This window comes from Sceloporus occidentalis, unplaced genomic scaffold (assembly GCF_023333645.1).
Source record: "Sceloporus occidentalis isolate IW3139 unplaced genomic scaffold, rSceOcc1.0.p SCAF_7, whole genome shotgun sequence".
In the NCBI taxonomy this organism is placed as follows: domain Eukaryota; kingdom Metazoa; phylum Chordata; class Lepidosauria; order Squamata; family Phrynosomatidae; genus Sceloporus; species Sceloporus occidentalis.
Window position 1 is genome coordinate 19,253,535 of NW_028316987.1, and position 27,243 is coordinate 19,280,777.

At 41.0% G+C, this 27,243-nt stretch overlaps 2 protein-coding genes across 2 annotated transcripts in view; one reads left to right on the forward strand and one right to left on the reverse strand.

Annotated features, from left to right (window-relative positions):
* Positions 1-1,715: 1,715 nt before the first annotated feature.
* LOC149309352 (ribose-5-phosphate isomerase-like) lies at positions 1,716-22,561 on the reverse strand. The gene is made up of 9 exons (XM_089532278.1): positions 22,167-22,561; positions 20,888-20,948; positions 18,745-18,800; positions 14,246-14,305; positions 10,482-10,546; positions 8,667-8,735; positions 7,172-7,313; positions 4,201-4,300; positions 1,716-3,144 (listed from the first exon to the last, which is right to left on the reverse strand). The coding sequence occupies exons 1-9, from the start codon at positions 22,362-22,364 to the stop codon at positions 3,047-3,049; spliced, it is 849 nt and encodes a 282-aa protein (XP_089388404.1). The 5' UTR covers positions 22,365-22,561; the 3' UTR covers positions 1,716-3,046.
* A 3,652-nt stretch (positions 22,562-26,213) lies between these two features.
* Positions 26,214-27,243, forward strand: part of EIF2AK3 (eukaryotic translation initiation factor 2 alpha kinase 3) — a 40,441-nt gene continuing 39,411 nt past the window's right edge. Inside the window, exon 1 of the mRNA XM_089532279.1 lies at positions 26,214-26,549. Within this exon, the coding sequence (XP_089388405.1) occupies positions 26,302-26,549 (248 nt within the window). The 5' untranslated portion in view covers positions 26,214-26,301. The remainder of the gene's footprint in view (positions 26,550-27,243) is intronic.

Consider the following 27,243-nt stretch of genomic DNA (forward strand, 5'->3'; position numbering starts at 1 on the left):
CCCTGGCTCAATGCTAGGAAATTCTGGGAACTGTAGTTTTATGAGACATTTAGCCTTCTCTGTCAGAGTTCTGGTGCCACAATAAACTACAGTTCCCAGTGAAAGTGGTGTCCATCTGGATTATTTCTGAAGTGTGGATTGGACCTCTGAGACGCATCCTTTTCTCTGATGGAGACAGAGGGCCAAGTTATCTATTCACAGAATCAAGCGATGGAAAAGTTTTCCCTGGACCTGACATCTCTAGGGCTGCAAAATATTTCTATCTGAAGTAGAGGGCAGCCTATGCCAAGTTAGTGGTCAGGCAGAAGAAAGCTAAAATCGGAAGCAAGTGAGCAGTGACTCCCACATCTGCCATCAGAGCATTCCTTGTGGGGTTCTCAATGGAAATGACTCAAAGGAGTCAATATTAAAAGAAGCCACCATGATTCTTACCTGTAAAAAACATAGGCATTTGCACACATCAGTTTTTGGTAGATTCTTTCTTTCTTTCTTTCCTTCTTTCTTTCTCCTCCTCCTTCCTTCCTTGTGTATGGAATTGATGGTGTCACCACCACCTATTTTTCAGCATTGATCCTAATCAAGAGATCTCATAGCTGGGAAACACTGAGGCTCAACATCAGATCTCCTATTTCTCCCAGGTTCCATGACTACTACAATGTTATGATGTTAGTGTCAGAGTGCCAGGGCCATGGGAATGTTGTAGTCAAAGAGGTCTTCCAGGTTCCAGAGTACGTGGTTGTTTTTGTTAACTGCCCTCAAGTCGATCTTGACCAATGGTGACCTTCTAGATGAGATATCTCTAAGACTCTCTGTCCTCCACTATTCTGCTTAGTTCCTGCAAGCACATACCCCTGACCTCCCTAATAGCATCCATCCTTCCTTTCTGCTTCCGTCCATTTTTCCTAGTGTTATTGTTTTTTCCAATGAGACGTGCCTTCTCACAATGTGTTCAAATTATGACAGCATAAGTTTTGTCATTGTGGCTTCCAGAGATTTCTGGCTTGATCTGCTCTAAGACCCATTTGTTTGTCTTTTTGGCTGTCCATGGGATCCTCAGCACTCTTCTTCTCCAGTACATCTCAAATGAACTGATTTTCTTTCTCCCTTCTTTAACTGTCCAGCTCTAACATCCATACATTGTAATTGGGAAAACAATGGCTTATGTGATTCTAACTTTTGCACTCAGTTGTATAGCTCTGCATCTTTTCTAGTTCTTTCGTAGCCACCCTCCCAATTCTTAATCTTCTTCTGATTTCCTGGCTTCAGTCCCCGTTCCTATCAATGTTTGGAAGAGGCCAGAACAACCACAGCCCAGGATGGGCCTGCAGTGTTTTGCAGTTTCTCGCTGATTCCACATCACACCAGGTTTGCTTTGGGTTGCCATAAAGGTTAGCAATTATGGCTAATCTCCAGAAGCACTGAATAGGGAACAGTAAAACATGGGGCTGAACAATTGCAATGCCCATTAATTCTTCACAGAAGTGTTTTTTTACGTTATCTGATATGGGAGAGCAGCAGCATTCCCACCACCACTATGTGCCAAGGACTGAATTATATTTGTACCTGTTGACTATAACTGCTTCTTTCTTTCCTGGAAACTTGCAACAGATTGGACCACCATTTTGAGCAAAGCTTTTTTATGCAACTTGTGACCTTCCAAAAGCCTCTGGCTGGCTGGTGTTAACACATGCCAATGGATGACACAGACCACAGGGTTGATTTGGCAAGGCAGGTTTTCTTTATTCTCAACTAGAAAGGCATATAACCACAAAACAGATACACAAAAAGCTGACATTACAGCTTTTATTTCCGCGCCTAAAACAAACGTGATGAGTCATTTCTGACATACAGTACCATGCAAAGCACTTTGAAATGGAATATGACATGTTTGACAAGTGCCTTGCTCTTGCTACATTAGAAGAATCTATCCAGGAACTTTAATTCTTGTTTGAGTCAGATATAACAGTCTAGGGCTCACCATCATGCAAAGAACCAGCAACTTTCAATGTTAAATAGGCCCAAAGTGTTGTGCCAGTTAAGGCAGTTTAGCCAAAAGGACATTGTGCAAATACCCTGGACCTGAATTTTCTCCTTTCCTCTATTGGGAAGGGCCAATTAAAAGTTTGAAACACTTAAGTTACATACCAAACTTTTGATCAATTCATGCATTATGCACAATTGCTTGGGGACACTGTGGTAGGGCCTCTTCCATGCCACTTTGGAAACATTTGAAAGTGTGGTTTATGCATATGGTATGGACACAATGGTTCATCCAATGTGAGTTGACTAGGGCCAATAACACGGTTATAGGGTGCAAAGCACAGTGATCCCCTTCCTTCAAACATTACCCATACAACATGGGAATATTAATAATGCTGTGCAAGATTACCAGTCATTTCTAAGAAGAACTTAATATTCCATTCCCACCACGGAGGTCAACTGCACAAGTAGCAGCTGCATTATAATGACACTAACTGGACATTCTCTGTTATTAAAAACAGTTTATGGTAAAAATCATTAGAAGGCATAAATTATAGAACCAAAAAGATTCCAGTAAGGCATCTGTGATTACCAACTACATACAGCTCTTTTGCATAAATGCATCTTCATCAACTGTGCCAACAAGAAATTACACACAGAATCAGTTGTGAACTGTGGGTCAACAATCCCACTGCTTCAGTGAGTATACTCTAGTTGAGATTACTAATAGGATTCAGGCCACTATCTTTCTCTCACCAGATACACTTCACACAGCCAGTTGGTTCAAGTATTGTATAAAGCATCCTTTTTGGTAAATGTTTCATATAAAAACCCAAGTGAAAAAAGCTTAAAATGTTGACTGACTATTTTAAAAACAAATCACATGAAAAAAGTAAAAAATAGATTTTAAGACAACATTCACTTTCATTATTTGTGAAATCTGCTGGACCTTCCATTTCATTCATCAAGATCCCGACAGACACGCTTTAAGGCAAGATGTCAGATTGGCACCATAATGATTATAACAGGATGAAGGCAGAGTAGATTTGGGGAAGCTGAATGGCAGTCAGTGGACCGGCTTTTCGCGTACACTGACAGAGCCATCTTCCATGCCAAAGTAAACTCGCTCTGCCATGTTGATGAAGAGACCAGTTTCCACCACACCTAGAACAGAAAAGCCAGTTACTCTTGATTACTATTAAAATACTCTGTATACGCACTGCAAGGCTATCTGATAGAACTAATATAAAATAAACCAAGTTCAAATGTCAAGAGCTTTGAGGGAAAAAACATTACACAAAAGTGTTTTATATTCCGTGAAGATCATCCTCCGTAAAGCGGGAAAAACTACTGTTGTGGACTATGATTTCCAGAACTCATCATCTAGCATGTCCAACATGAGCTGAGAGAGTTAAAAAAAGAAGGCTTTGCCCTCAAATTCGACTGAGGAAGCAGACAGGTAGAGGTTTTTAATGTACAAATGCAAGATTATAATCTAAAATGTCATTTGTACATAAAGTTCTATCAGTAACCAAAGCCCATCAATTTCCAAAATAAATAGAGAATGAATGAATGAGTGTGTGTGTGTGTATTTTAAAAAAACACCCAATAATATTTTAAATATGCATCTCATTTGTATTAAATGGCATCTGTACATTTTTGATTACAAATTCACATTAAAGAGAAAGGGAGGAGTGTTGGTACTTCTCAACTTGTGCCTTGTTCTTATACTTCCTGCTTTGAAGAAAATACCAACGCAAAACAATATTGCCATCTGCTGGTTCTTGTAATATTTGCAAAAGCAATATGCAATAATGACATTCTAACCTTCTCCCAAGTTTAAGAACTCATTGTATAATGATCACTTTACTAAGACTCTCTACAGCCATCAAAAAAGGCAAAATTAGATCTCTTTGCAAAAAGGGTATTAAAGGTTCCCCATCTTTCGAAAATGTCACTAGTGGCTTTTCTCTAATTTATCTATCTCAGACAAGTCCATCGGCTTCAACAGCCAATCTTCACTCGGTATTACTTAATTTTTCCTGGGCATATTAACCATATCCTCATATGTGAGGAAAATGATTGGACTTGATCACTCTAAAATTTTACTTAATATGCTTTGAACCCTATAATATGCCAATCTTTCCAAATATGTATGTCCTTCTTTTGGAATGTAACTGACGAGTCAGGGACAAAAAAAAAATGTCATATGGAGATTACCTGGTGTCATCTTGATTGCCATGTTTACTTCATTCCAGTCATGGACTTTGTCAAACTTCCAGTCTAATAAGAAGTTCCCATTGTCCGTCACCACTGGGCCCTAATGAGTAAAAAGACATCTCATGCTTTAAAACCATAACTCAAATTAGGCCCATGCACCCATTTACCTGCAAGTGAGAACTGACCAAAACTCAAGTCTGCACACAAACTATAAATACAATGCTGGAATAAAGGATGAAATGCAACCAGTATTCACATTAGTTAATGCCTTCATCATTTCATACACAGCAACACACACACACCTTAGTTCTGTTTGTATATCCTCAAGTAACACCAAACTGATTAAACACACTAACACCTGGAGTCATTTCTTGACAGCTATTTAGCAAAGCATGTGGCAAGTTGGCAGTCTGGTGTGAAAAGATCTGGAGTAACTTTTGGTTAGGATGAGTTAGGTAAACAAAGATCAAGTGGTTAATTAACCATATACCAAGGTCTCAATATGACAATCTACAGGCATAAATTCCCTTTCTGGTATGAGATATGCCACCTATCTACCCCCCCCCCCCCAATCAGACATCTCATGTTATATGTTTTACTTTAGATATTACAACTGCTCAAAGTTATGAACAGCTGTGCCATGCTACAGATATGTTAATAGCCATGACTATTTTATCCTGGTTATGTTTCAATGATCTTGTGGGAACACAGAAGATTACCTGATTGTGGTTGCACCACTGGTTCATCTAGCCAAGGATTTACTGACTAACTGTCAGCAATGGTTTACTGGGTTTCATGCAAGATTCTTTCCTGGTCTCCCATACAAGTACCAACCAGGCCCAACCCTGCTTAGTTTCTGAAATCAGAAAAGACTGGGTGTGTTTAAGGTGGGAAAGTGATTGTAAATCTGATAACTGTGAATTTCCCATAAACCATTGTAAATATTAATAAAAACCAGGGTGTGTAACATTACAATTTCCTGCATGAAGATACTGAAAAAGCAGCAGCTTTATATGAATGGTCCTTCAGTTTTCTGACTTTCATATAAACCGTGACCTATTAAAAATATTCATAATCCAAGCATTTACTGGATATATTCTTTAATAAGAGACCAAGAGATGTGACCTCTAGTTTTTAAAAAACTTCTGGTTAAATAATTTTGAAATTAGTCCAGCTATTGTAAATTATCACTTTGTACACACTGAGCTTTACATAGAGCTGCTACAGACTGCACTTTTTCTTCCAAAGCTTATGCATAAGTGATTTGTTAGTCTTTAAGGTAGCATAAGCTTTTCATTATCTATTATTTATTTATTTATTACCTGCCTCTCCCCATGAATCGAAGGGAGGAGGGAAACAATAGATTAATACACAACACACAGCATCAGTTAAAACACATAACGACAATTCAGAAGAACAAATAAGACAAATACATATTTTAATCCATATTTGTAAACTATTTGCAAATAATTTGGATAGACCTGCTGGGAAATACTCTTTAAAATTCAGACAGTGTATTACAACGTCAAATTTCTTCCATCAGGTTGTTTCACAGTATAGGGCCATGATAGCAAAGATGGCACACAATGCCATATCCCCTGGCCCATGGCGGGGGGAGGAGGAGGAAGGGGCACCTTTCCCGGCCTCCAACTGCCAGGTGCCTCTCTAGAAGCAGATGGAGCCAGGGGATGGCACAGGGGGGTGGAGGAAGAGTTGCACGCATGTTATTCCCCCTGCCCACCAGCCTTCAACTGTCTCTGGAGAGGCAGCTGGAGGCCCTGGAGGGCAGGGGAAGAAGTCCTGCCCTGGAAGGTGGAAGACAGAAGTCCTGCCCCCCAGAGGGCAGAATTCCTGCTCTAGAACCAAATTTACAACACCCAGTGCCACAAGATATTTTAGTTTGGACACTCAGCCCCTAAAAGGTTCACCATCACTGGTATAGGGACAGATGAAGAAAAAGATCTCTCTGGAAACTACCTGTTTCACAGCAACTTGTGTTCAAGTTATAGTTGCCCTTCATACCCACAGATTCTTTATCTACAGATTCAACCATCCACAGTTTGAAAATATTCGAAGAAAAAAATTCCAAAAGCCAATTTTGATTTTGCTATTTTATATAAGGAGCACCATTTCACTATGGCACTGTGTTTAATGCAACTTGAGCATCCACAAATTTTGGTATCCATGAAGGGTCCTGGAACCAAACCCCAGCAGATATATCCACTGTATTTTGAGAAGAAATAATGGCAACCACTAGTTGCCACAAGGAGTTCTGCTGGCAGCAGGTTCAGTGAGCAAGTTTAGCCATACTGCTTCACTAAAGAGGTCAATATTTCACCACCTACAAATTGGAGCCGGGGGGGGGGGGGGAATTATAATTGTAGTTAAAAACAGCACCTCAGTTGTAGTTTAAAACAGCACTTTGATTTAACACAGTGCAGCATTTCAAGAGTCACTAACATAGTTTAGTGCATGTATAATGACAGGAAATTATTATGGTATATTTATTTCTTGCTCAGGCAGTGAACACGGTCCTCTTTCCCATTTCTATTTTCACAACAGACTCTTGAGGTAAATTATATTGCAAAGCTGACTGGTGCAAGGACACTGAGTGAACTTTATGGAAAAACATTGTTTTGAACCCTGGTTTTCCCAGCCCTAGTCCAAGCCACACCACACTGGCAAATAGCCTTTACTAGCCTGAAGGATCTGAAGCATATCTTTGCAACCAGCTGCCTTGATGAATGAGCCAAGGACTAATAACCAGAAGAACAAGTTCCCTTCTGTGGAACCCCCTGAAATAAAACCCATATTGTAATCTCAAGATTGCAGGTTTAATATACTAATAGCAAAATTGTACACAGTAGTTGCTCGCACATTGGTATCGTTTAATTTATCAATCTTCCTCTGTACAGGACACAGAAGACTTTCAGAAAATGAAGATTTTCTCCACTTCATACTGTGTACTTACAGCTTTATTAACGGCCATCCTCAGTTCTGCAACACCTCCAAACCTCCTGGCCAGAGCTCTGGTGATTGGCACATAGGCCATCGGAATTACTTCAATTGGAATTCCTTTCTTCCATTGCTCTCCAAGGTTTTCAGACTTTTTCCTAAAGAAGCACATTTTTAAAAGTACATAAACATTATAGCAAACACAAATACACTGGCCTAAATTCAATTGTTAGTCTCAACCAGAGACCCATTTAATCAACAAGAATTTAGCAAGACAATACTTAAATAACTTTGACTGTTTCAATGAATCTGCTCTAGTTGGTGATAACAGGTAAATCTGATCTCACTGAGCTAGGAATATGCAAACTAACAGATAACCAAGGCAGGGTTATTTATTTTGACCCCAGTGACACATATTATTATTATTATTATTAACCTTTATTTATAAAGCGCTGTAAATTTACACAGCGCTGTACATACAATCATTTTAATTAGACGGTTCCCTGCCCTCAGGCTTACACACACAGTACTGAGCATCCACAGAGTGAAGCTTGACTGTAAATGCAGCATTTCATAGTTGTATGTCTGCCAATTCAATCTTTTGACAAGTGGGGGTTGATAACCTGCCAAAATGTCTATTCTGATTTGAGTGTATGGGCCCTTCATCCCAGGGCATGGAGATGAATATGCAAGGCAGTAAAGATTGCAAAAAGGATCAGGCAAGTTTTAAAATATGAAGGCAGCTGAACAAGCCACTCTGTGGAAAAAGGATGGACAAACTTCGGGAATCCAGGGGCCAATTTTCTACCTTGGGGCTGGCCAACCCCCCCACCACCATCACCACCACCAAGCCAAACTGGAAGTGGCCAGAAATTGTGTTCAGATTTGCCTTTCCCCATTATCTGCCTAATCTAGATCTGATGGAGAAGATTTAAGTCTATGAAAGTTTATGTTAGGAACTTCTTTCTCTTAGCTAATCTCAAAGGTGCTACAAGATCCCTTTGAATACTGATATTCCAGACTAAGGGGTAAAGCAGCCAGAGGGACTGTGGCAACCAGATGCCGCAGTCCCAAGGATGCCTGCTGCCACAGTTGTAAACGGGCTGCGAAAAAGAGCAGTAAGAAACTACTCTTTTTGCAGCTGGTTTTGGGCCACATTTGCCAGCCCTGGCTCGGCCTCCAAGCAATCTGGGGGCATGCATCATGTAAACATCCCTGCTCCTGGATCAGCCCGATGCTGGCCCTTTTGGGCCATCTGTTTGAGGCCAAACATGGCTATGTCTTTGAATTCCACAAATGATGGCAGCCAATCACAAAAAGCCACCCATTTTAAACAAGCATTTGCTGCGTGTTTAATTTTTAAAAAACAGATTACTGCTCAAATTTGTCACACTAGAATGATCCAGGGGAAGAGAGGCTACTGAAATGGACATGTGCAGCCTGTCCATCTTGATCTACAGTCCTCTTCCTCCACCCTTTGGGTGGAAACAACAGCTGCCAGGACGTTTTACCTGTAATCAGCAATGACTATGAAGCTTTTTGCATAGCCAGCAACAATCTTCTCCTGGGTCAGGCAGCCCCTGGTGGAAAGAGAGCAAGAGAGAGTTAGAGAGAAGATCGCAAGCCCAGTTATAGACTATTTGGATGGCTCAATCCACAGTAACCCCAATCCATGTCATTTTAATAATTTCTGTCCCCTGAAAAAATGCATGTTTAAACCACCTGCATATATTCAACTGCAATAATAAAGCAGGGAGGATGTCTGTCAGCTGCTTGTTAAAATGGTGATAATCCATGGTTTTATCACAGGAGTGATGAATGCAGGCATTTACAGAGCAGAATGATTTCGCCAGGCGGAAGAAATGACAGGACTTAATGAAGGCAAAGAGATCTGTATTCTTCTATGTGCTCCAAAGAACTCTGGCTACAATCCTGCCTGAATAGGGTATTTACATCACACTGAAGTCAAAGGCTGTGCACAGGATTGCAGCCAGTATTTCTAGGAGCTACAATGTGATATTTTCCATCCAGACTTACAAAATACTGCTGCAGCCCTATAAAACTACATGGTCTATGACCATAGTAAATATTGTTTATTTCTTTATAAATAAATTGCTTTTTATTCAGAAGCATGCATCTACACAGAGACACTCCATTTTGTGAATAAACCACTGATTTTAGAAGTAATGTAATAAAAAAAATATTTTGGTAGGAGCTCCAGCTATCATTTTCAAGTAAAAAAAGCAGTAATATTGTACACCAATTCCCATTTGGCACCAATGCAATAATTCAGATTTTGGTTTTGTTTTTTTTACAGAGTTTTGTAGAATAAGAAAGCATGGACATTTATTTTTATAATTATCAGAATGAAAATAGGGGAAAGTGATCAAAGACCAGCTATCACCTGCCAATTGGTTTCACTATTTCTGTAGGAAACAGGACAAAAACAACACACATAGAGTAGAATACAAAGGCTTAAATCCCACTAACTGTAGAGACTTGCCACAGGTCAGAATAGATTGAACAAGACTATGAATGGACAACTTTGCTGTATTCAGGGGCCAATTATTTACCTCAGGCTTGTATAGACTGTCAAAAATGCCAAACAAAACAAAAGTGGCCAAAAGCCTACTTCTGGTTTTGAAAAACTAGGTTTTGGCTAATGTTAAATTAAGTCAGACTGGGGCTGGAATATATTTAAAAGGTGAACTAAACCTGAAGGCTTCCACAAGAAAACAATTTGCATTCTCTCCCCCTTAAAAACAGGTAATTGAGGGGAATTGGAAGATGTCAAAAGCCACCAAACAGCATGTGGCAATACTTTGCTCTAGTGCACTCTAAAGTATCTAGGTGGAGCCATGACTCATATACATATGACTTATGGCTAGAACACCCCAGGCTTGATCCCAAATATCAGATGCTTTCCTATTTGATTGCCTGCCTTTTAACCAATGAAAGATTTTAAGTGTAAAGACACTGCTACGTTAACCAAAATTGCACCTTACAATTTAAGTGTGGAATATATACTTTTAGCCCATCTTCCTCCTTTTCTTCCTCATTCACTGATGCAAAAAACATGACAAAAGTGACATCAAAAGACAAAACAAAAAATTGCCCTTAACAATACTACCACCAAATAAATTTTTTCTCTCATCCATTTACCAACTAAATGCCTGACTTACAAGCCTACAGATTTTGTCTTGCAGCACTACAGCTGTTACCTCCCCTAGTTATCGGTGCAACTACAACACAAATCTGACTCTACCTAGCTTTTCCTTCATCATTTTGATCAAAACTATTACAACATGGAATTAATTATTTCTTACCCTCCTCCTTTGATTAGATTGAGGTCCATGTCAACTTCATCAGCCCCATCAATGGCAACATTCAACTATGCAAAAGGAAGACAGGATTTACAACAGTTACATTCCTAACTTTTAGAAGAAGGTACTGCCAGAGTCACAGTTACAAACCTATTGAATGTAATCTCACAGTAATACCCAAAAAGTGCAGTAAAAAAACAACAACAGCAACAACGTGTAGAAATTAGATAAGGCAATTCAACTCATGCTTCAAAAGCCATGGGGGGAAAACCAGAACTTACATTGGTGGTGTTGAAAAGACTAAGAGCTAGTACAGGCCAGCATTAAAAGCTTCCTTGCAGGTGTATGCATGATGCTGCCCGGAAGCCACCCGCCAGCCTAGCCACAGGCTGGCTTCACAGCAGTCTGGCGGCGTAGTGTTTAGATGCTGCACGAGAACCAAAAAGCCACAGAAGTGGCAGAAAGGGCAGCTTTTTTCCGCCTCCCCAAAGCAGCAGCATTTTGGGGAAGATGCAGGGCTGCTTAAACGTTTTAGTAATCCCATCTGCAAGCAACAAGGCCTGGTTGTGACCAGTATCTTCACAACAAGAACATATGCCAAAGTTGGTAGGAAGCATCACATACAAAAACACTATCTCAGCCTACAATGGTCCCAATCCTTTAGGAAAAAATCAACCCTGCTTGGAGCAAGTTGAGGGACAACTACCACAACTGATCAAACCACTTACCAATAGTACATTCATATTTATCAGGATTTAGTTCTCTCTTTCTATCTTTATCAAATCTACCACTGGTCCAAACAGGAGTTCAGCCATTTCTACTGCACCATCTGACCCATACGAAAATGAGAAACAGATCAGGAAGGTCATCACATCAGCATACTAAGGGCACTTCTCTCTAAATCACCAAAGACTGCTTCAAGGGATGGGCAACTTTGGTATGATGCCTTTGTATCAGAAGTGACTAAAAGACCCCACTTCCCTAATGAAGAAATATAGCTGAGTTCCTCACAACCAACCACTATGGAGGCTGGAAGGAAGGAAGGCCAAAACAATACTCATGCAGACTCAGGGCAGGCAGCCTCTTCTGCTGGTGGGGAGTTTGTGCTAAAAGGAGACTTTGATTAATTTCTCACAGAAAACTAGTTCTTCTCACCCAGCAAATCATTTTAGAATTACTATCACAAAGCACAAAAATGGCATGCTACACATCTTGAGTTTTAACAGGATGCCCATGAGACACACATTCTGCACAGGAAAATTCTAATTCTCTGATGCTACCCAACAAGATAGCCCATCCCTTCTGCTGCCCACAAAGCAGCCCTACAAGGCCTTTTGAGTCCAGTAAAGTTGTACTTAAAAGACTCTTCCAGAACTGAACCCTCCTGCTGTCACTTTCCAAAACCTTCTTTTAGCACATGAACTACCTACTTCAGCAAACAACTAATAAACCAAATCTAGATGATTCAAAACAGCCACTGGCTGGATACAAGTACATACAAGCTGGACCTGCACATGATGGCAAGGCAGCTAAAAAGCAACTCAGTAATCTGCCCACCTAAAAGGTTCCAGTGTCTTGAGATTAATCTCATTCATTCAGCTTTGGCTGCCTGAGTCACAGTCTTCAAGAGAAAACCCCAGCTCCTACAGAAGTGACATCAGCACCAATGCAGTACATATCCTTGACCACAGCCCAAGGACAAGGGGGTTAAGCACTCCTGGAGAGGGAGGAGTGGAATGGAAGTAAAGTGCTTCAGCTTCATGTCACCACAAGGCCAAGGAATTAATCCTAGGCTCTTAAGTAACTAATTGTGCTGCAGTACAGGACTACACCTACTTGTCTCTTTACCATGGTTATCCTACTACTTTACCAGAACTGACTCCCAAAGTTCCCTACTGTTCTCAGGACATTTTACTTGGCAGTGTTTGGCACGATGGAATGGTAACCAGTTCACCTTTTCCTTAAGACAATACATTGGGATTGTTCTAAGGCAGCCATCCCCAACCTAATCCAAAAACTACTAGAAGGGTTAGCCTATTACTCCTCTTACATAAACCAGCAAGATGGGATTATAGTCAAGAGGGACCCAGGCTGGGGACAGCTGCATTAAGGACTTTCCTCAAGATGTTTTAGTGCTTTGTACACCCCGAATTTCTATTAAAGGTTATTTCTGCATAAGTTTCATTATACTTGTTTAACTGGACTCAATGACACAACTGGATTTCCTGGCATCCTCTTCTCCTTTTCTTAATAACTATGCAATTATCTGTCACTAGAAACAACACAATTATGATTACTCCAGAGGTTCAAACTGTTACAGAAATGAAGTAGTGGAATTTGGGATCAGTTTCTTGGTTGCAGATTTTGGCATCAAGGGAGGACTTGCTTAGATGCACTGATATCACCTTAAGCCAGTTCAAACTCAATGTTTTACATGAAGGCAACCCACACACTGAGCTCAGTGCTACTGAGTACTGAAAGGATGGATGCTAATTTGATGTGTACTAAAGTGGGCAATTAACTCAGGTCTGAGTGTCTTACACCGCAGACCCAAAACTGTTTTGGAATTGTAAAATATACTCATAATAACCCACTGCACCTTCTTGTGGGGTATAGGGGAACAATTTTGTCATGACCTTCTTTTCCAGCTGTTTTAGGCTCAGGACGGACATTGTGCTAAACATAGAAGTGAACAAAACTGACTTCTGTTTATGAAAAGCAGCTCCTTGGGCCTAAAAAACTACAACTCTTGAGAATGAGGTTTGAATCCCGCTTGAGCATAAAAACCTAGTGGGCAACCTTGACCAAGTCACACTCTCTTAGCCTCAAAGGATGGCAATGGTAAACCCCTTCTGAAGAAACTTGCCAAGAAAACCCTATGACAGGTTCACCTTAGGGTCACTACAAGTAAAAAAAGTATTGGAGGCACACAGGAGGACAAAAGCAAGGCAAAATTGTTTCCATGTGCTCTAGAGGATGCTTGGAGGCATTCTGAGGGAAAACAATGTTGCAGCATTAGGGAAGGGTCCTTGGAGGCCATAGAAACAGTCTGGAGGGCTCTCATTGTCCCCACCATGAGATATATATATACCTGAACCAACTAGTAGGTGTTTACAATGTGAAAAGGCTACTATAATTACACATCTGAACCCAGACTATTGCCGTCTAAGAATCCATTATGCACTTGGAATTATCATTCTTCACTACCAATTAAACCAGGGATGAACTGAAAACAATGTCACACTATCACAGGGTTCAACATAAGTGCTTAATCACAAAGACTCAAAGACATGAAGCCCCCTCCAAAATATCCACATGGATTGCATGGATGGAAAGGACTGCAGCTCTAGTCGTTCACCATGTAAACCCATTGCAAACTGATCTTTACCTGACCATTACACAGCCAAAAGAGGCCTACACAGAAGCCTATACTGTCAGCAAAAGTGGTCTATGCATGATTGAGAGTCTTTGTTGTTGTGTTCAAATCGTTCCTAACCTATGGCGACTCTATCATGGTGTTTTCTTGGCAAGATTTGTTCAGAGTTTTGTCATTGCCTTCCCTGAGGCTGAGAGCATGTGATTTGCCAAAGGTCACCCAGTGGGTTTTGTGGCCTAGTTGGGAATTGGAACCGGATCTCCAGAATCATAGGCAATACTCAAACCACTATGCCACATAGGCTCACTTTAGTGGGAATAGCTAAAAGTACAGAATTGTCTGTGCACTGGACATATGGCAGCACACCTAAAACCCCCCAAAATTTCCTTACCTCAGGGTGTCTATCCAGGTCACTTAAAGTTAAGTCATTCTGCAGAATCAACTGACGTGCCTACAAGGAAATTAAAAAGCCAAATAATTTATCAGTCTTCAGGAAGGAGGGAGGATTTCATTTATTACTTCCAAACACTTACTGCATCAATACGATTTGCAAAAGTGCTGACTTACCATTCAGCAATACATTCAATGGGTTTAGTGGGTACCAGAAACTGGATTTAGGCTTTGTATCAGCAGTTGAACCTTGCAATACCCTATTTTTAATTAGTGCTGGAATGAGCACTAATCGTTCAAAAGCATGTGCTGCTTTTTTTTAATGAAAGGAAAGAAAAACATTAAGAAAAGGATTATCGGGGGGGGGGGGAATCTCAGTCAGAAAAATATTAGAAGTATTCAGCTTTTCATGCTTTAACTTCCATTAACTTCTGTTGGTACTGTATTACCATTACCTTGGCAGAAGAAAAACTAATGATTTATCTTTAATGTCACATTATTACATACATAGGAAGGGCTACAGCTCAACAGGTAAAGAATATACAGTCCGTTGATTTTTTCAAGGTTCAAAGTCCCAAGATCCCACCTTCAGCCTCTGCAACTAGTGCTGGGAAAGACATCTGTATGAAACTGTGGAGAGCAGCTGCCGCTCAATGCTGACAATACTAAGCTAAAGGGACCAACTTTTTATAAAGTTATTTCCTATGTTCTTGTAAAACATTTTCATCTTAACTTAAATTTGTCTTTCAGCAGAATTTTAAGAAATATGTACATAAAATGCTGTACAAATAAGCATGTGAATACATGTTTACTTAGAAGTGGATATAAAATAATCTGCTATGCAAGAAGTTAGTATTGCATGAAGATTAGTAAACAGTGGTATTTCTTTTCATGCACGGCTGGATTCCTATATAGGGTGTATTCAGATAATTGTATCTTTATGGATTAAGTTGAGATAGAAATATACTTCATGGCTCCACCCTCAACCAACACATTGCTCCTTTCACAACAGCAAGGGGGGGCAGGAAGTCTTCCATTAACTATAGCATCCCATTACATTTGAAGCAGAAAACTATAGTTGACAGATTCTGAATATACTTGACTGTGAAGTGAATGTTAATCCAGGGCTTCTTATCCCGACTTGTTCAGAAACCATTAATCAATTTTCTAGTTGAAATGATATGTCCTGGCCTGTTTCAGCTTGTGGAAAAGGAGGAGTGAAGTGGTTGAATGCCCACTCAGTGTCTCATTCAGATCTTGCCTTGTCATCTGACCAAGCCAAGTAATTGAGTAGGACACGCATGACTGCAACATTGCATGACAGTAGGGCAATGTGGACCACATAAGCAACTCATTTTCAAACACAATTTGCATCTCTGGAAACTCAATGAGAGACATGTTAGTGACAACTATACCATGCCTAAGAAAACAAATGTCAGCATCACCTAACCCAATAAATTCTCTATGCTCAAAGTGGGCTGCCAGCTGTTCTTGGTTGGTAACTTGGGAGATGGAACTCTGGTCCCAGAAGCCCTCTTGTAGGGTCAAGATGTAATAAGAAACAGAAAGCTGCACAGGCCACCTTTCCAGTAAGATGTTTTTAAACAGGGGCCTTTATCTGGGGATCAGGGTAGTTTCTTCTTCCAAGCAAATTCATAGATGCTTTAACATATAAAAATTAGTTACAATAATTATATCAAAAGACACAAACAACAATACATGCACAATGTTGTGTTGCAAAGTGTTCTGCAAATATTATTAATAATCAGTGTCATACAACTTGTTGTTGTGTGACTTCAAGTTATTTCCAACTTATGGTGACCCTAGAACCTATTGTGGGGTTTTCTTGGCAAGTTTCTTCAGAGGGAGTTTGCCCTTGCCATCCTCTTAAATAAATACAGGACATTTAAGAAGTTTTATTTGTTTATCATCTAAGTGGCAGAAAGCAGGCAACAAATAAGAATGGTGGGCCTTCTAGGGGAGGCCACTCAATAACAAAACCATTTCTCTTATTGAAGGTAAAGGAGCAAACCTTTGCCCAGTGACCTAAAGGGGGAAAAGCGGAAGCATGGGAACTTCAGAAAAGAGATGTGGACATGGGGATGCACACCATTTCAGAAGACACTTTCATTTTCATTTGATATTTGGAGCCAATGAAACTAACAAGAGTACTGTACTCATGCACAGGGACCTTTCAAATTCAACACAGCTGTCCAAGGGTTTTATTTATCTATGCCCATAGATTACACAAATGGGTCACCTGGTATCAACAATACCAAGTTCCACAAGTTTTACAAGGCAGTTTTCTGAGAACATAGCCACTCCTGTGCTGTTTGTATTATTCCTTCAATGTTTCATGCATGCAGATATTTTCTGTTGATTAAACCAACTGTTATGACACAGCATTCTGTACAGTTACACCACTGTTCAAAAGACAGTTAACTGCTCATGTTGTCATGTTACTCATTAAGGCTACAGAAATATACTCTTCAAAACCATGAATGCCTCCGCATAGGTGGTGAATTATGGAAACACACACATATACAGTTGGCCCTTCTTATACACGGATTTTTTATACACGGATTCAAGCATACATAGTTTGAAAAGTATAAATTTCAAATATCAAACCTTGATTTTCCATTTTTTATAAGGGACACCATTTTGCTAAGTCATTATATTTAATGGGACTTGAGCATACACGGATTTTGTTATACACAGGGGGGCTTGGAACCAAACCCCAGCATATAACAAGGGTCCACTATATATACACACATACACACACAACGTAGAAGGAGATATCCCTGCTTTTTATTATAACCACATTTTCATATTTCCATTGACTTTTGTTGTGCATCATTGCTGAGTAAATTGAGTAGGTTTGATCTAATTATAGAACTACTTTTGGAACTGTCTGAGCTTCCAGGACAGAGTTTGGAAAGTCAGTGCTAGTATTTTAAGAATCAATCTTCATAAAATTGTCAGACATAAATAACAACCCAAACTTTTATATGTGTGTAACAGAACTTTCACCATTTCGGAAAGCTAATGCTTTTAAGTGTCAGATTGACATCTGATAAGCCAAATGATCAAGTCTTCATTGACCACATAGAATCAATGTTCTCCAAATCTTTCCACACATGACCAAGATATAGCAAACATTCTCCCAGAATTATCTACTCTGAAATAAACTAAGATCAGAATGAACTGCATTCTGTTCTCCTTGCAAGTCCCCACACTTCCCTCAACAAGACAACTCCGTTAAGAGGACCTATGCTAGGTCCTTGGAGTAAACCAACAAAATTTATTTATTTATATCCCAAATTATTAATAATATCATTATCATTATTATTACATTTATTTATAACCCACTTTCCCCCCCAAAATGGAGATACAAAGTAGCTTACAAATTCAAAAACGTACAGTTAAAAACATACAAAAGTGGGCATTAAAATAGAATTAAACTAGTGTAGAACTAAAAACCCACCACTCGTTAAAATAATGAAATGCAATTTAAAAGATAAAAGCGTTTTAAAACACTACATATTAAAACAATTAAAAATCCTAAAACATTAAAACAATAAAAAATAAGACTATATACAGACCCTTAAAACCTCCAAATCCAGCTCCACAGAGCATTAATAGCCCAACCTCAACGATCTGTAACCATCTGCAGTGGCAGCACAGAAATGTTTTAACTTGCCACTAGAAGGACAGCAAGGATAAGGCCATTCTGGCCTCTCTGGTGAGGAAGTTCCAAAAACTCACAATATGGCTATACCAAGACTTTATGACTAGCTTAGTTGTTAACAAACAGTTGCTAGCTTGTGGCCACACATAGATTCTACCATTAGTACCGTCTTCTGAGCTCTGCTCTTTCTGAAATATGCTAAGATGTAGTATAACTTGCAGAATTAAGATTAGAAGAGAAACAGTTAAGGGAAAGAAGGCATGCACTCAAGGTGGTTCCTTTCCATCTATGCTGTATTTTTTCACAACTTAGGGCTCCCTCCAATGGTGATATCTGTCAAAGTGTAGTGTTAATGCAGGTTGAGTATCCCTTATCTGAAAAACTCAAAAAATCCAAAATCCTTTTCATGGGTAGCTGAGATACTGACACCTTTGCTTTCTGAGAAGCCAATATACACAAACTTTCTTTCATGCACAAGATTATTATAAATATTGTATAAAATTGCCTTCAGGCTATGTGTATAAGGTGCATGTGAAACACACATTAATTTCATGTTTAAACCTGGGTCCCATATCCAAGATCAGGTGCATGTGAAACACACATTAATTTCATGTTTAAACCTGGGTCCCATATCCAAGATCTCATTATGTATATTCACATATTCCAAAATCCTGAAAAATCAAAAACACTTCTGGTCCCAAGCACTTCAGATAAGGGATAATCAATCGGTACCTCTTTAATGATGTATGAATTTTCTTTGCCAAGTAATGGTTAAAAGATGGACAAGTAGGGATGTAAGGGGAAGATTTTACCTGAAAAGATGTAGGGATACAAACTATGTTGAGCTTTTCTTGCTTCACTCGCTCCGCTGTAGAGGGAAAATTATTGGGTTTAGTATCTTTTCAAATCAGTATGAACTGTGCATGAGCAATTCATATTAAAAATATTCTTGCTCAGAGTATTCCATTCAAAATATTACCTTTAAGCTTAATTCTGCTTATGAGGCAGGGAGACAATATTCTCTACAAAACCACTATATTTGTGTGCTTAGCATTTTACCATTTCCATTGGATCAAAACTGTTTCCCCACCCCAATCTTTGATGAAAAGTTTTATTACTTGTGCTACTTCCAGGCAACAAATGAAGCAAAAAGTATGTCATCTTAGCAAAGCAGCATTCATTCTTCAAAATTTCATAAGATGTACCAAAGTTAAGAGGGCACACTATGAACCATGATAAGTCAAATTATTTTTGTAACTGACATGTTCAACCTTCACTTACATGTTCAAGGCTGAAAAATCTACCACATCAAATAATTAGACAATCTGACAATCGTGATCAGAAGCCAATCTGGAAAGGCTAATGATGTCTTTAATATAGCACAGTGCTGTTTTGTTTGTACTAGCATTTCCCCTTAATTCTGTATTTTGTCAATATTAAAACTCATCACTTATCAGTTTAATGTACTGCTTACAAAGAGAACTATTGGGTGGAAAAATCAATAAAATAATAAATGATGAAAAGATGTATTTCATGAATTGTAATGACATTTGGAAAGTTCCATGTCATATTGGGTTTGGGCAAGATAGGAAGTTAACTGGGTGTAATACACATACAGAAAAGGTGCAAAAGAGGTTCCACAAATTATCAAACCTGGTACAGCAAGATGACCCCCTACTACTACAGCTTTAAGGGTGGAGGAAGAGGAGAGGAGCTGTCAATTGTGACTGTGTTTATGGAATCCTTTTAGTTTCTATTATCAATCAAGACTGGGTACTTTCTATTGGGCATTAAAAAAAATTCTCAACAAACTGTAACACAAAGAATAACTGTTTAACACGATCCAGAGGAGTAGAATTAAAAGATATAGCCGTGCTAGTCTGTAGAATCAGTATGTAGCGAGATCTTGTAGCACCTTTGAGACTAACTGAAGGAAAGAAATTGGCAGCTTGAGCTTTCATAGGCTTCACTCTACTTCCTCAGATGCATTTGAGGAAGTAGACCGAAGTCTACGAAAGCTCATGCTGCCAATTTCTTTCAGTTAGTCTCAAAGGTGCTACAAGATCTCCCTCCCTACAATCCAGAGGAGTTAGTGAACCGGATGGGATTAAACTCAGGGCAGAACTATTTCATTAGCAACTTAAAATTGCTTAAGGAGTTTTATAATAGACCTTGGCCTGTTACAGACTGCCAAAATAAAGCTGCTTCAGGTCTCTTTGGAAGTATGCTATTTAAATGATGCATGGGTCCTAAGAGTCCGGAGGTCGCACCAAAACCACACTCCATTCCTAAGCACTGGAGTGCAGCTTTGGTGCAGCTTCCGGATTCTTAGGGTGCATGCATCATTTAAACAGAATACCTCCAAAGAGACCCGAAGCAGCTTTATTTTGGCAGTCTGTGGCCCACCTAATTTATCAACAGTTGAGTTTTAATCCTTTATAACTAATGTTTCTGTGGAAGGAATGTCAGATAGGACTCAGGTTTTTAACTGTATATGCAGGTATTCAACATTTGTAATTAATATGCAATTCCAATTGGATTAGCTGTGGAAAGATTATGTGCGCTGGAGGAACACAAACAAGCATGCCCTTCTGTATCTATATATACTATATCATGCCCCAACCCAAATCTCCATAGACTCCATTCAAGTACATGTAACCAATACAAGAATGCCCCAAATGAACTTGTATTAGTTGAGACTGCAAAGCATTACCTACGGTACATAAAATCAGAGCGTTAATGGTATAGTTTGCGACTATGAGTGCTTGTTTAGGGTCCATGATATAAATTACCAGGTCTTAAACTGACCCATCATACAACTTCTACACTTACAGAGGTTGACCTACACTTGGGCTTGCTATCTGGCGGATAGATAGGGATACTTAAAAAGGGCAAAATGCCAAACACTGAGTAAATGCAACCATTTCTGGCATAGCGAACTGCAAAAATACATACCTAGCCTATGTACGGCATGAACGATTGTAGAGCCACTTCCAATTCCAAGGACATGGTTATTCTACAAACAAGGGAAACAGAAACATTTTGCTCCAATCAATATAAAAACTAAGCATTTGTTACTGGGCACATTTTTCATGTATCAGAACCCAAAATCCAGTGTCATCTCCCATCTAAAGAATGCAAACTTGCTGATAGTGCTTTAAGAAAAATGAAATGAATGCAACTGGATGTATTGCCTAAATCTATCTTCCCATAAAGACAGGTTAAAAGGTAAGCATGAAATTTCCACTCAGTGATACAGCATCAACGCATCTGGTTAAATACTGTACTTACTAAAGCAAGTTAAGTTAGTATGTTGCTTGTCCAATGAAGGAAGGAATGATATGCATTTCACAGTTACCTTTCATAATTTACTATATCCTTAGATATTATTAGATCTGTGCCTATGAATGGCTCAATCCGACATGATTCTGAGTGGAGCTCAACAAACTCCCAGAATTCCACAGCCTTGAACCGTGGAAGTTAAATGCCCAAAACACACAGCAGAAGTAATCCAGTTTGAGGCCGCTTTGAGTGCCCTGGCTCACTGCTAGGGAATTCTGGGAACTGTAGCTTTGAGAGACATTTAGCCTCCTCTGTCAATGAGCTCAGGTGATACAATAAACTACAACTCCCAGGATTCCCTAGCACTGACCCAGGGCAGATTAAAGCGGTCTCAAACTGGGTTATTTCCACAGTGTCTTTTGGACCCTAATAAGTGGGCTCAAACCGGGTTATTTTTGCACACACAGGTCCAAAACACACTGCAGAAATAACCCAGTTTGAGACCGCTTTGACTGCCCTGGTTCGGTGCTAGGGAATCCTGGGAGTTGTAGTTTATTGTGGCACCAGAGCAATCTGACAGAGAAGGCTAACTGTCTCGCAAAACTACAACTCCCAGGATTCCCTAGCACTGACCCAGGGCAGATTAAAGCGGTCTCAAACTGGGTTATTTCCACAGTGTCTTTTGGACCCTAAGTCAAATGAAACTACAGACACAAGTCTGAAACACACTGATGAATAAACTCAGTTTGAGACCGCTTTAACTGCCTTGGGTCAGTGCTAGGGAATCCTGGGAGTTGTAGTTTATTGTGGTCTCAGAGCCCCTCTAAGAGAGAAGGCTAAGTGTCTCACAAACACTACAGTTCCCAGAACTCCCCAGCATTGAGCCAGGGCAATTAAAGCGGGATGAAAGCGGGTTATTTCTCCCGTGTGGACGCAGCCCCCATGGCCTCACCTGCACATGGTTATCCACAGCCGCCCGAGCAGCCAGCTTCTTGGCCTCCTCGGTCATGATGGTGCCCTTGCTTCTGCTGCCGAGGTGCCTCCTCTTCTGGAGGTGGGCTCTCCCTGGGACCCCCGTCCCCCGGACCCTCCCTCCGCCTGAGGCCGCCCTGAAGACTAGGAGAGCCACTGGCTCCTTCCCCTGAGGCATGCCGATTAAGGCCCCGCCCGACAACCGGCCCCCTTTCCGCCTCAGGCAAAAGAGCAACCGCCCCGCAGAACCAGACTGGGGAACCTGCTAATAATGATTAACTAAACCCTCCTCTTCGCTCTGAAGGCTCGCCTTGCTCCCCGAGGCGCCTGGGAGTTGTAGTCCGGCGGGGCAGCCTCAGCGCATAGAAACGCATTGGCGCTGGTTGGCCTCAGGACTACAGTTCCCACAATGCACCGCGGCTGCTCTCAGGGCGGCCCTGGTAACCACCTGAGGGAGGCTTGACTTCTGTGGCCATAAAGGACGCTTATGTCGCCTCTTTGGGCGGCATCTGCACTGGAAAAATAACCCAGTTCGACACTGTTTTAACTGCCATGGCTGGATGGGAAAGAATCATGGGTTTTGTAGTTTTTTTGTGGCACCAGAGCTCTCTGACAGAGAAGGTTAAATGGCTCATAAAACTATAAATCCTGGAATTCCATGGCAGTTAAAGCGGTATCAAACCAGGTTATTTCTGCAGTGTACATACAGCCCAGTCCTTTAGAGCAGTGGTCCCCAAACTCTGCTCTTTTTAAGGGGATTTTGGACTTCAGCTCCCAGAATCCCACACTATTGGCCAACATGACTGAGGCTTCTGGGAGTTGAAGTCCAAAAACATCTCTTAAAGAGCACAGTTTGGGGACCACTGCTTTATTTTATTTATAGCCTTTATAACATACAAATAAAACATAGCTAATAGTATTATTGACATGCTAATCATTTCTAGTAAATAGTTATGTTTGTGACCACTGCTTTAGAAGCTACTTTGGGGGCATCTAATGGATAAGTGCCATCAAAAATGAGCACCCATAGAGTCCTATGCACTGTTTGGAAGCTTTTCTGTGGAAGACATTTTGGATTGTAGTTTGTGCATTGATTGTTTATAGATCATTAACAGAATCAGCTAATAGTTTGAGATTATAACTCTGCAGACCAGGGTTCGAATCTTGGGCAAGTCACACTCTCTCAGCCTCAGAGGAAGGCCAGGGCAAACCCCCTCTAAACAAACAAGTTGCCACAAAAACCCAGTGAGAGATTTGCCTTAGGGTTGCCATAAATCAAAAAGGACTTTAAAAGACACACACACACAAATCCCACAAAGCAGTAGGATAGAAGCAGCCAAGTTTTTTGCACATGGATAACTCCAAAACACTACTCTTCTCGTGGGAACAATATGACTGTAAATGAATAAATAAATGACGTCGACAATGACAACGCAACACTTTCTCTTCACTGAGCCCAGTGGTACGAAACGCATTGTTAGATTTACAGGTTTTGTGTTTCTTCCTCCATCGCACTGTTCTGGAAGGGTCCTGGAGAACACAAAATACTTCAGAAGCATCACTTTTGAAACGCTTTTGTGGCCCTAATAAAAATATTATCCATCTCTGCAGGGTTTTTCTGTTGGTTTTTTTTTTTTTTTGGCAATTATTATTGTTATTATTAAGCATCATACAGTTACTTTGCTCTTTATGAGTAGTCAGGAGGCGCTCAAGTGATACGTACATGAATGCATTATTGGGTTATTGGGTTACTTGGACCATATTAATCTGTAGGCTTCCAGAAAGAGTTCTGGCTTCTTCTGCTCTAGAACCCATTTATTTGTCTTTTTGGCTGTCCATGGGATCCTCAGTACTCTTTTCCAGCACATAATGCATTAATTTTCTTCCTATCAGCTTTTTTCACTGTCCAGCTCTCACAAGTGTGAATGTTTGGGAATACAATTTTGGCTTGGACTATCTTCACTTTAGTGCTCAGAGTTATGTCTTTATTATCTTACCCAGTTCTTTCATAGCTGCCCTTCCTAACCATAGTCTTCTTCTGATTTCTTGACTACAGTCTCCTTTTTGATCAATGTTTCAATTTATTTATTTCATGTTTACACCACTTTTTTCCCCAGAAAGGGACCCAAGGCAATATTAAAAGGTAGGGGATAAAAAGGTACGGAGCCAAGGTAACCTTAAAATTCCCTTTTGAGGACCAATATGGACTTCTATGCAGTTGTACACCCGGCTTAACATAATGCTTTAAACCTGATTAATGATTACAGCACTTTATCCTGTAAGATGGCAACAATAATAGAATTGCATATGGTAAACTGAAAATGGAAGGAAAGTGACTTGACCTAAGGGCCAAACGGATGGCCTAGGCACCCATGTTTCTCCGCTTGTTTATTATGTACTGTATTTTGAAAAGTTGTATGTAGCTGAGAAGAGTTTCCTTGGATCAGTTGACCTTCAGTGGCTGCACTTGCATGCCATGGCAATCTGTGGCTACCCTGGTTTACTATGGACAAGTAAAGTGTTAGCATACATTGCTCAGTCCCTCCTGTTTGCAGCAGGAATGAATGACTCAACTATCCACAAGCGGTGGTTGATCAGTGATTTTGTGAAACTGTGCCATCTGGACACAGGCCTGTTCCCTTCGTTCAAACAAACCACAGGAAGAATTCAGGGTTTGTGTTGGGTTTGTTTGTTGTAACTACAGGATCCTAATGGTCAAATATTTGTTGTTTCTGTGTGCCTTCAAGTAATTCCTGATTACTTGATAGGATCCTAAGGAGCCTATCAGATTTTCTTGGCAAGATTTGTCCAGAGGAGGTTTGCTATTGCCTTCCCTTGAGGCTGAGGGTATGTGACTTGGGTTCGAGGAGGGACTCGAACTCTGGTCTCACATAGAGTCCAACACTCAAACCACTGGCTCTCATGGTCAAAGAACCATGCAGCAAAATCTTGTTTTGTTAAGGTCACTTTCGCATTGGCATCAACTTTGTGACTCGCTTCTCCGACATCCGCAGCCTGTTGATCCAGAAGTTACGTTTTAATGAAGTGAATTGCGTTTAGGACTCAAACCTACACAGTCGCATTTGCATAAACGCATATTAATATGATTTGTTTCTAATTCCTTTTTAGACGTGTCCCAATTTTTGTGACAACTTGACTCACAAACTTTTAAACCAAGTTGTTACAATGCAGTATATGCTGATTTTTCAAGTACTGTACAAAGTCTTATGGTAATGAATGGGGCTTTTGTTCCTTCTGTGACAAATAGGGCTGTTGAAATCATAAACTCTGAGTCACACTTGACATCTTTACAGCTGCTGGAGAACAACCATTAAGGTGTTAATATAAACACACTAAGGCTGCATCCAGACTGGAGAAATAACCCGGTTTGGCAGCGCTTTAACTCTTTGTCTGGCCCTTTGCTATGGAATTCTGGGAGTTGGAGTTTGTTGTGGGCTCTGGGCCCACAACAAACTCCAACTCCCAGAATTCCATAGCCTTAAGCCACATAATGAGTTAAAGCGCTACCAAACCGGGTTATTTCTCCAGTCTGGATGCAGCCAAAAGTATGTCGCGGCCCCTTTAAGAAAGCCCCGCCCCCAACCCGCCTCGGAATGTTGTCGACACTCAAAAAACGGCCACGTCGGAAGGATCGGCGTCGCCCAATCAGGAAGGGGCGGGAAAAGGCAGCAGCCAATCGCCGCGCTCCACCCAGCCTCCTTCAATGCTTTTCAATCAAAGGCAGAGTCTCTGCTTCAAACCCAATCGCAGAGGGGCTTGGAAACGCAACCTTTGATTGAAAGTTGGAAGCCTCGTCGCCATTGGCTCAGAGGGGCGTGTTGACAAACATCACGCGTTGGGATAAGGGGGAGGGGCGGATTGGGCAGGGTAGGTTGAGAACGGGGCCGCCGGTACGTGGCCCCAAAGGGGGCGGGGTTAGTAAGTGAGGGACAAGTTAGGCTGCGGCGGGAGCATGCGCAGTGAGTGCCGAGCTGAGGCTGGAAGGGAGGGAAGGAGCAGAACGGTTTTGGGCGGCGGTGGGGCAGGTGCGGGGTTCGAGAGGCTCCCATGAATTAAGGGCCTGCGACCGGGGCGCGAGGGGGAAGGGCCGCCTCATGCCAGGGCCGCGTGGCCCCAGCCCTCGGCCCGCCCTGGTGCTCCTGGGGCTGCTGCTCCTGCCGCTCTGCCTTCCATTAAGGGAGCCAGAGGAAGCAGAGGGGAGCCTGGGGCTTGTTGGTGCTGCCGCCCTCCCGGTGCTGGCCGACGTGACCGTGGAGGACGATGAGGCCAGCGGGGTGCCGGAGGAAGGAGGAGGAGGAGGCGGAGGTGGGGAAGCTCCGGCCCGGAGCACCAGCAGCTGCAGGTGAGGACAGTACGACGCGGCGGCTCCTTTCCCTCCGCCTGGGTCTTTTCAGCTGCTGCTGAACTACAACTACGGAGGGCAGAAGGGGACACACTGCAGTCTAGCTCAGTGCTAGGGAATGCTGGGAACTGTAGTTCGTTATGGCACCAGAGACAGAAGGCTGAATATCTCCCAAAACTACAGCTCCCAGAATTCTCAACAGCTGCATTGTTTCTCTTCTGTGTGTTTTTGGACCAAAATTAATAAATTGGGGGAAAAAACAATAGCCAATATGTTTTATTTATTTATTTGTTTGTTGAGAGTGTGTATTGTTCCAGTATATTCATCTCGTGTGAGGTTGATTGCTGCAACAGAAAGGAAGGGTAGAAGAATAAAGTGTATTTATAATAATGTAATAATATAATAATATCCCACCTCTTCGTATGATTGAGGCGGCTTCCAACATAAAACCAAACATACACTCGTCCCTCCATATTTGTGGCTTTGATATTTGCAGATTTGATTGATATGTTCTCTCTAGGAATATCTAGGTCCTCCGGTGCAACTCTATGGTAAGCTTTAACTAAAGGTTGCACTGAAAGACCTAGAGAGAATACTCTACTAGGCCTTTGTAGCTCCTCCAGTGCAACTCAATGGTCAGTGTCTGTTGGATGTTGACAACAGAGTATCCCTGGAGGACCTAGAGGTTCCTAGA

Bases quoted from the DNA above. Each gene is read 5' to 3' on its own strand.
- LOC149309352 (XM_089532278.1), bottom strand. From the start codon at position 22,364: ATGCCTCAGGGGAAGGAGCCAGTGGCTCTCCTAGTCTTCAGGGCGGCC. The intron at 18,801-20,887 runs GTATGTATTTTT...TTCCCTCTACAG, and splicing joins TCATGCCGTACATAGGCTAG to CGGAGCGAGTGAAGCAAGAA. The intron at 7,314-8,666 runs GTAAAACGTCCT...GTGCTTCTTTAG, and splicing joins ATAGTCATTGCTGATTACAG to GAAAAAGTCTGAAAACCTTG.